Source organism: Oncorhynchus masou, chromosome 31 (assembly GCF_036934945.1).
Source record: "Oncorhynchus masou masou isolate Uvic2021 chromosome 31, UVic_Omas_1.1, whole genome shotgun sequence".
NCBI lineage: Eukaryota > Metazoa > Chordata > Actinopteri > Salmoniformes > Salmonidae > Oncorhynchus > Oncorhynchus masou.
In genome coordinates, this window is record NC_088242.1 from 66,325,157 (window position 1) to 66,334,861 (window position 9,705).

Sequence of the window (9,705 nt, forward strand, 5' to 3'; positions counted from 1 at the left end):
CCAACCACAATCCTAACCGTAGCTTCATGTCCGCATCCCAGTTCAACCCCAACTCTAACCCTAGCCTCAACCCCAACCACAATCCTAACCCTAGCTTCATGTCCACATCCCGGTTCAACCCCAACTCTAACCCTAGCCTCAACCCCAACCACAATCCTAACCCTAGCTTTATGTCAGCATCCCGGTTCAACCCCAACTCTAACCCTAGCCTCAACCCCAACCACAATCCTAACGTTAGCCTCATGTCCACATCCCGGTTCAACCCCAACTCTAACCCTAGCCTCAACCCCAACCACAATCCTAACCCTAGCTTCATGTCCACATCTCGGTTCAACCCCAACTCTAACCCTAGCCTCAACCCCAACCACAATCCTAACCCTAGCTTCATGTCCGCATCACGGTTCAACCCCAACTCTAACCCTAGCCTCAACCCCAACCACAATCCTAACCCTGGCTTCATGTCCACATCCCGGTTCAACCCCAACTCTAACCCTAGCCTCAAACCCTAGCTTCATGTCCACATCCCGGTTCAACCCCAACTCTAACCCTAGCCTCAACCCCAACCACAATCCTAACCCTGGCTTCATGTCCACATCCCGGTTCATCCCCAACTCTAACCCTAGCCTCAACCCCAACCACAATCCTAACCCTGGCTTCATGTCCACATCCCGGTTCAACCCCAACTCTAACCCTAGCCTCAACCCCAACCACAATCCTAACCCTGGCTTCATGTCCACATCCCGGTTCAACCCCAACTCTAACCCTAGCCTCAACCCCAACCACAATCCTAACGTTAGCCTCATGTCCACATCCCGGTTCAACCCCAACTCTAGCCCTAGCCTCAACCCCAACCACAATCCTAACCCTAGCTTCATGTCCACATCCCGGTTCAACCCCAACTCTAACCCTAGCCTCAACCCCAACCACAATCCTAACCCTAGCTTCATGTCCACATCCCGGTTCCACCCCAACTCTAACACTAGCCTCAACCCCAACCACAATCCTAACGTTAGCCTCATGTCCACATCCCGGTTCAACCCCAACTCTAACCCTAGCCTCAACCCCAACCACAATCCTAACCGTAGCTTCATGTCCACATCCCGGTTCAACCCCAACTCTAACCCTAGCCTCAACCCCAACCACAATCCTAACCGTAGCTTCATGTCCACATCCCGGTTCAACCCCAACTCTAACCCTAGCCTCAACCCCAACCACAATCCTAACCCTAGCTTTATGTCAGCATCCCGGTTCAACCCCAACTCTAACCCTAGCCTCAACCCCAACCACAATCCTAACGTTAGCCTCATGTCCACATCCCGGTTCAACCCCAACACTAACCCTAGCCTCAACCCCAACCACAATCCTAACCGTAGCTTCATGTCCGCATCCCGGTTCAAACCCAACTCTAACCCTAGCCTCAACCACAACCACAATCCTAACCCTAGCTTCATGTCCGCATCCCGGTTCAACCCCAACTCTTACCCTAGCCTCAATCCCAACCACAATCCTAACCCTAGCTTCATGTCCGCATCCCGGTTCAACCCCAACTCTAACCCTAGCCTCAACCCCAACCACAATCCTAACCCTAGCTTCATGTCCGCATCCCGGTTCAACCCCAACTCTAACCCTAGCCTCAACCCCAACCACAATCCTAACCTTAGCTTCATGTCCACATCCCGGTTCAACCCCAACTCTAACCCTAGCCTCAACCCCAACCACAATCCTAACCCTAGCTTCATGTCCACATCCCGGTTCAACCCCAACTCTAACCCTAGCCTCAACCCCAACCACAATCCTAACGTTAGCCTCATGTCCACATCCCGGTTCAACTCTAACCCTAGCCTCAACCCCAACCACAATCCTAACCGTAGCTTCATGTCCGCATCCCGGTTCAACCCCAACTCTAACCCTAGCCTCAACCCCAACCACAATCCTAACCCTGGCTTCATGTCCACATCCCGGTTCAACCCCAACTCTAACCCTAGCCTCAAACCCTAGCTTCATGTCCACATCCCGGTTCAACCCCAACTCTAACCCTAGCCTCAACCCCAACCACAATCCTAACCCTGGCTTCATGTCCACATCCCGGTTCATCCCCAACTCTAACCCTAGCCTCAACCCCAACCACAATCCTAACCCTGGCTTCATGTCCACATCCCGGTTCAACCCCAACTCTAACCCTAGCCTCAACCCCAACCACAATCCTAACCCTGGCTTCATGTCCACATCCCGGTTCAACCCCAACTCTAACCCTAGCCTCAACCCCAACCACAATCCTAACGTTAGCCTCATGTCCACATCCCGGTTCAACCCCAACTTTAGCCCTAGCTTCAACCCCAACCACAATCCTAACCCTAGCTTCATGTCCACATCCCGGTTCAACCCCAACTCTAACCCTAGCCTCAACCCCAACCACAATCCTAACCCTAGCTTCATGTCCACATCCCGGTTCCACCCCAACTCTAACACTAGCCTCAACCCCAACCACAATCCTAACGTTAGCCTCATGTCCACATCCCGGTTCAACCCCAACTCTAACCCTAGCCTCAACCCCAACCACAATCCTAACCGTAGCTTCATGTCCACATCCCGGTTCAACCCCAACTCTAACCCTAGCCTCAACCCCAACCACAATCCTAACCGTAGCTTCATGTCCACATCCCGGTTCAACCCCAACTCTTACCCTAGCCTCAACCCCAACCACAATCCTAACCCTAGCTTTATGTCAGCATCCCGGTTCAACCCCAACTCTAACCCTAGCCTCAACCCCAACCACAATCCTAACGTTAGCCTCATGTCCACATCCCGGTTCAACCCCAACTCTAACCCTAGCCTCAACCCCAACCACAATCCTAACCGTAGCTTCATGTCCGCATCCCGGTTCAAACCCAACTCTAACCCTAGCCTCAACCACAACCACAATCCTAACCCTAGCTTCATGTCCGCATCCCGGTTCAACCCCAACTCTTACCCTAGCCTCAATCCCAACCACAATCCTAACCCTAGCTTCATGTCCGCATCCCGGTTCAACCCCAACTCTAACCCTAGCCTCAACCCCAACCACAATCCTAACCCTAGCTTCATGTCCGCATCCCGGTTCAACCCCAACTCTAACCCTAGCCTCAAACTCTAGCTTCATGTCCAACCCGGTTCAAACCCAACTCTAACCCTAGCCTCAACCCCAACCACAATCCTAACCCTAGCTTCATGTCCACATCCCGGTTCAACCCCAACTCTAACCCGAGACTCAACCCCAACCACAATCCTAACCCTAGCTTCATGTCCACATCCCGGTTCAACCCCAACTCTAACCCTAGCCTCAACCCCAACCACAATCCTAACCCTAGCTTCATGTCCGCATCCGGTTCAACCCCAACTCTAACCCTAGCCTCAACCCCAACCACAATCCTAACCCTGGCTTCATGTCCACATCCCGGTTCAACCCCAACTTAACCCTAGCCTCAACCCCAACCACAATCCTAACCCTGGCTTCATGTCCACATCCCGGTTCAACCCCAACTCTAACCCTAGCCTCAATCCCAACCACAATCCTAACCCTGGCTTCATGTCCACATCCCGGTTCAACCCCAACTCTAACCCTAGCCTCAACCCCAACCACAATCCTAACCCTGGCTTCATGTCCACATCCCGGTTCAACCCCAACTCTAACCCTAGCCTCAACCCCAACCACAATCCTAACCCTAGCTTCATGTCCACATCCCGGTTCAACCCCAACTCTAACCCTAGCCTCAACCCCAACCACAATCCTAACCCTGGCTTCATGTCCACATCCCGGTTCAACCCCAACTCTAACCCTAGCCTCAACCCCAACCACAATCCTAACCCTAGGTTCCAACACATTTCGTTCAACCCTAGCCTCAACCCCAACCACAATCCTAACCCTAGCTTCATGTCCAATCCCGGTCAACCCCAACTCTAACCCTAGCCTCAACCCCAACCACAATCCTAACCCTAGCTTCATGTCCACATCCCGGTTCATCCCCAACTCTAACCCTAGCCTCAACCCCAACCACAATCCTAACCCTAGCTTCATGTCCGCATCCCGGTTCAACCCCAACTCTAACCCTAGCCTCAACCCCAACCACAATCCTAACCCTAGCTTCATGTCCACATCCCGGTTCAACCCCAACTCTAACCCTAGCCTCAACCCCAACCACAATCCTAACCCTAGCTTCATGTCCACATCCCGGTTCAACCCCAACTCTAACCCTAGCCTCAACCCCAACCACAATCCTAACCCTGGCTTCAGCCCCAACGCACCCCCTCCTCCTGAACCTGTCAGCCTACAGTAGGTAATGATGGGCTATGGCAGGTTATAACAGCCACAGTTTTGTCCTCAGGCAACAAGAACGTGGTGGGAAGAGATTATCTAGACAGAATGAAGAACGGCTGCATCGTCTGTAACATGGGTCACTCCAACACTGAGATAGACGTGGTGAGACGTGTGTGCGTGTGCGTGTGTGTGTGTGTGTGTGTGTGTGTGAGAGAGAGAGGTTGACACACTGTGTTTTTCCTCTGTCAGGCGAGTCTGCGGAGCCCAGAGTTGACCTGGGAGAGAGTGAGGTCACAGGTGGACCATGTCATCTGGCCAGATGGCAAGAGAATTATCTTACTGGCTGAGGTCAGTGCCTGTGTGTGTTACGTGTGTGATCACTGGTGTGTGTGTGTTTCACAGTGTGTGTATATTCTCTCAGGGTCATCTGTTGAATCTGAGCTGCGCCACGGTACCCTCGTTCATTCTCTCCATCACCGCCACCACACAGGTCTGTCTGTCTCTCACACAGCAGGGGACATCATGGTCGCAGCAAACACACAAGCTCTACTGTGGAGGGCTACATTTATGCGCTATAAAAAGGAACTGACCTCTGTAGCCACAGTCTCTTTGTAATTGAATTATGTTCTCGGTATACCACTTCTATAACGTAACGTAATGCCCTCAGGCGCTGGCTCTGATTGAGCTGTACAATGCCCCAGAGGGACGATACAGTAAAGACGTCTACCTCCTGCCAAAGAAGATGGGTGAGACACCACCTTTCCTACCTACTGCTTCGTTACTCTGGTGTTGACAGGGTATAGTGTGACTGTGTTTGGGTGTGTGTGTGTGCTTGCATGTTTTCAGACGAGTTTGTGGCTGGACTCCACCTGCCAACGTTTGACGCCCACCTCACAGAGCTGACTGATGAACAAGCCAAATACCTGGGCCTCACCAAGACTGGACCCTTCAAAACAAACTACTACAGGTGGGTGAACACACACACATACTCCCATCTCAAGCATATAGTGCACATATACACACTAAAAGTAGGAAATGAACGTGAACAGTAATGTCATTTGGCGTTCCAGTATCTTCCTGTGGCTTACAGTGAGAGTGTTCATTGCAGGTACTAATCCATGGAAGTGAAGACCAAAGATACACCAGAGCATCCCAAAGACATGTGGCTCAGAGGAAGCGAGGACCAGGGAGACCTGAATCAGATTTGTGTATGTGGGGAAACTAGCCCAGCGCTGAGCTGTAACACCCCAACCATGACGGTCAGACTGACCTTTAACCCCTGATCCCTGCTGAGCCATCTGACACATAGAGATAAATAGATAACTCTAAGTGCCCAAAAGCCTGGGTTTGGAGGAGGTGTACGTCAACATGTAATAGAGAAACACAGATTATCTACTTTTTCATAGACTTACTTTCAGTTACAAATCTTCTCAAAGATACAGTATCTAAACAACTTTCTGAATGTAAATAAAAGCAGATAAGCAATAACCAAAAGGTAAAAGATTAATAAAATGTTACATTTGACCATTTTGTCTAGTATTTTTTCAAAGACAAAGTTATGTGATCCACCCACCAGTCTCGTAAACTCCTCTCCTCAGACAAACAGCTAGTGTTTCAGTCTCTGTAGTTCTAACTATGCCCACCAGGCGGTGGAATGATGTCCCACACACACACACACACACACACACACACACACACACACACACACACAGTGGCAGATACAGTGGCAGATGGACCTGTGTGTTTGTTTTGGTCTTCCTTCCTGACCTGTGGATAATCTGTGGGGTGAGGAGGTAGACTGATTCAGTCCTTACTCACTATAAGTTCCCTTTCTAGACTGGAGAGGTGATAACAGTCAGGGCTTTTGGGGAAATGTCTCCCAGTGAGGTTGCCGTTTTCTTTAGTTGCAACTCTCTCTCTCCTGGTGAGCTGGGTGTTCCTTTGACTCCCCCCACGAGATGCTCCACCAATGACTGTTTCCAATGGCGCTCGACAAGTTGGTGTGTGTGTAGCATAGGAGGCTGGTGAGGGGAGGACGGCTCATAATAATGGCTGGAATGGAGTAAATGGAATCAAACACATGGAAACCATGTGTTTGATAACATTCCATTTATTCCAATCCGGCCATTAGTTCTAGCGATTACTTAAGCACATCATACCCAATTAAGGTGCCAATGGCCGCCTGTGGAGTGTAGTGTGTGTGTGTGTCTTTGGGAAGAACACAGTCAGCTCATCAACACTCAGACCCCCCTTTCCTTCAGATCTGAGTGACTGCTCACTAATCAGGTTCTGATCCCTCCCTCTCTCTCGTTCGCCTTCCACTCACTCTCTCCTCTCCATCATCACTCATGGATAATGATCCTTCAGAGCAGATGATTACATTACGAACTAAAGTGTTTATGGGATAATGTTGGAAGAAGAGGCAGTAAGATAGCTGTGTGACCTGCCATTTGAAAGCAGTGCTTTAGAAGCCTCGATATTACACAGTATTACCTAGACACAACAGGACTATCCTTGGGTCTCCTCTTCTGCACTCTACTCTAACTCAGAGGGCTTGGTTTGGTTTCCACCGTATTGCGTACACCCCTCCTATCTTTTCATATCTACGACAGGTGGGTAGTGGTGGGTATCTCTCTTGTCCATCTTTCTCCAGTGTAGGCTGCTATGTGCAGCGACGGTAAAGAAATTTTTTATGGGCGGGGCGGGTGTGGCATGCACGGAGAGTACAATAAGTAGGACAGAGCCAGCTGTTGGGCTGTGTAAGTAGGCGTTCCTTCTCTCGTGTGAGCATGCCAGAGATTATGGAGGAACCGTGAGCTCATGTGGGAAAGCATGCTCACGTAAGAGAGAGAACGCCCACTTACACAGACAGGAACATTGAAAAATGTTTTTCTATGTGTTTGCTGTGGACATCCTAAGCACCAGGTGGCAGTATTCCGTAGTGTCTCTGGCCAATTTTTTATTTAATTTTACCTTTAAAATTAGGCAAGTCAGTTAAGAACCAGGCAAGTCAGTTAAGAACAAATTCTTATTCTCAATGACGGCCTAGGAACAGTAGGTTAACTGCCTGTTCAGGGGCAGAACAACAGTTGCACCTTGTCAGCTCGGGGGTTTGAACTCGCAACCTTCCGGTTACTAGTCCAACGCTCTAACCACTAGGCTACCCTGCCGCCAATGCAATGAAATTACAAAGCTCTCCTGAAGTTGTATTACATAGATGGATCTCAATACATGAGCAAATTGCTTTAGCCTTTTTTTTACTCTGTATGAAAGCAACAGTTGTCAGGTTAACCATGAAAGCAATCCAAGGCAAAGCAAATTAACTAATTGTTGCATGTTTTCCTAGATCAGTGCGCCACGCCTATCATGGTGTAGATCTCTGGCCGCACAGACCTAAAAATACCCTATGTCCCTGGATTACTGTAATCCAGTGTGTGTGTGTGTGCATGCGTGTGTCTGTGCACTCACTGAAACAACTGTAGAATTATTTTTTTAACTGGTCTAGAATTTAACCTTCCCCCAAACCCCAGTGCATTGTGGTTATTTAAAGCAAGCTAAAAGGATAGTATCCTGGATGAAGCAGCCAGGTCACGAATCATACAAGTCAGTATTCGATGTTAAGTAGGTTTCAGTTTTGCTATGGCATTGTGGACCAGGATGGAAGATGGGCATAAGCATCTGCTTCTGGTGCACACACCACGCTGTGCGCCAGCTGCAAGCTGACCAGGGCTAGCGCTAAAGGTTTCATCTTCAGATACAGCGATATAAAAAAATTAATCGATTTTTGTTTTAAGCCTATCCCAAACCTTAAAACTTACCTTAACCATTGAGTTAATTCCTAAGCATTTACTTTTTTGATGTAATGCCTAAACTGAACCCTAACCTTAAAAATTCAGATTTAATGCCTAAACTTAACCTTAAACACTTTGACATTTGCAACAACTAAGAAATTTCACGTTTGAGAAACATGGATGAACATCTAATTCTGAAGTGAGAACTTGTTTGGATTGTGACAACCCCTCCCTACTTTGTCGACTGGGTTTTGCTGTGGAGAGGTAGGCGGAGCTGGGAGGGTCGTCAGTGCTGATGGGGCACACCTGTGAAAGCTCAGCAGTAGCATGAGCCACTGTTTCCCCATTCAGCAAGAGTTTCCTCTTAATGCATACCTTTGGTTGTTTCATTGTGGCTTTGGCAGTTGACACCTAATTTACTGACCTTCGTGCCTCATCTGATTATTGTTGTGAGTGTTTACTTTATTTATGGAATAAATTCATTTTGTTATTCCTTTACTCAGTGTGTGGTTTCCCATTGCTTGTTACAATCTTGAGCCAGGTTGTGCCAAAACAAAATAAACCTGGCTCAAGATTGCAACAAACAATTGGAAACCACACACTGAGTAAAGGAATAACAACTGCCAAAGCCACAATGAAACAACCAAAGCTATACATGGAGAGAGGAATATCTTGCTGAATGGGGAAACAGTGGCTTTATACTACAGCTGAGTTTTCACAGGTGTGCCCCAATGACGCATAATACAGTCATAGGTCTTCCGAACACCCAAATGGCCAGCAATATCCCCATGAGAGGACTGCAAAACCAAATCACGGAAGGTATATGGTACCACAATTTTAATGACAGGATTACCCAAACAATGGTCACCATGAGGCAGACATTTCCTCACCAACAATTGACCCTGTAAGTAGTATCCATGTACTAGACTTGGAACATCATCAGCCGGGAGGACCTGCTCAAACAACCCTTTCATCCATCTATTCACCGTTCATTACAGAGGGTTACGTATCCCTGATAGGTAACCAAGATTAAGGAAAGATGGCACCGAAGAACATGGCTGGCATTTCACATTCTCCCAACCAATTGTGCTGTTTGGCTATTTTTTTTTGCATTTTGTGTAACTTATTTTTGTATTTTTGAATTGATTGTGTACATAATGTTGCTGCTACCATCTTTTTTGACCAAAAATAACTTCTGGACATCAGAACAGCGTTTACTAACCACGGACGGGAAGCTACTTTTTCCTTTAACGAGTCTGACGAGAAGGAGATCCAGCTATAACTGGAACAGGCCCAGATCCCTGCCTTTTGAGTGAATATAAGACGCAGGAAAAGGGTCCGCAGATCGGGCATCCTTCTGAAGATCTGTAGGCGAGTTTGTCTCCCACTGCCATTCATTCTTCTTTCTATCGTGCAATCATTTGATAATAAAATTGATTGCCTACAACTAAGATTATCCTACCAACGGGACATTAAAAACTGTAACATCTTATGTTTCCGAGACGTGGCTGAACGAAGATACGGACAATATAGAGCTAGCGGGATTTTCCATGCACCGGCAGAACAGAGACGCTACCTCTGATAAGACGAGGGATGGGAGGGTGTCTATTTGACAGCATT

At 48.4% G+C, this 9,705-nt stretch overlaps 1 protein-coding gene across 1 annotated transcript in view; it reads left to right on the forward strand.

Annotated features, from left to right (window-relative positions):
* LOC135525266 (putative adenosylhomocysteinase 3) overlaps nucleotides 1-5,812 on the forward strand; it is a 35,290-nt gene extending 29,478 nt beyond the window's left edge. Inside the window, exons 12-17 of the mRNA XM_064952984.1 lie at nucleotides 4,362-4,456; nucleotides 4,544-4,642; nucleotides 4,716-4,784; nucleotides 4,962-5,040; nucleotides 5,141-5,261; nucleotides 5,403-5,812. Of these exons, the coding sequence (XP_064809056.1) occupies nucleotides 4,362-4,456; nucleotides 4,544-4,642; nucleotides 4,716-4,784; nucleotides 4,962-5,040; nucleotides 5,141-5,261; nucleotides 5,403-5,409 (470 nt within the window). The 3' untranslated portion in view covers nucleotides 5,410-5,812. The remainder of the gene's footprint in view (nucleotides 1-4,361; nucleotides 4,457-4,543; nucleotides 4,643-4,715; nucleotides 4,785-4,961; nucleotides 5,041-5,140; nucleotides 5,262-5,402) is intronic.
* Nucleotides 5,813-9,705: the final 3,893 nt, after the last annotated feature.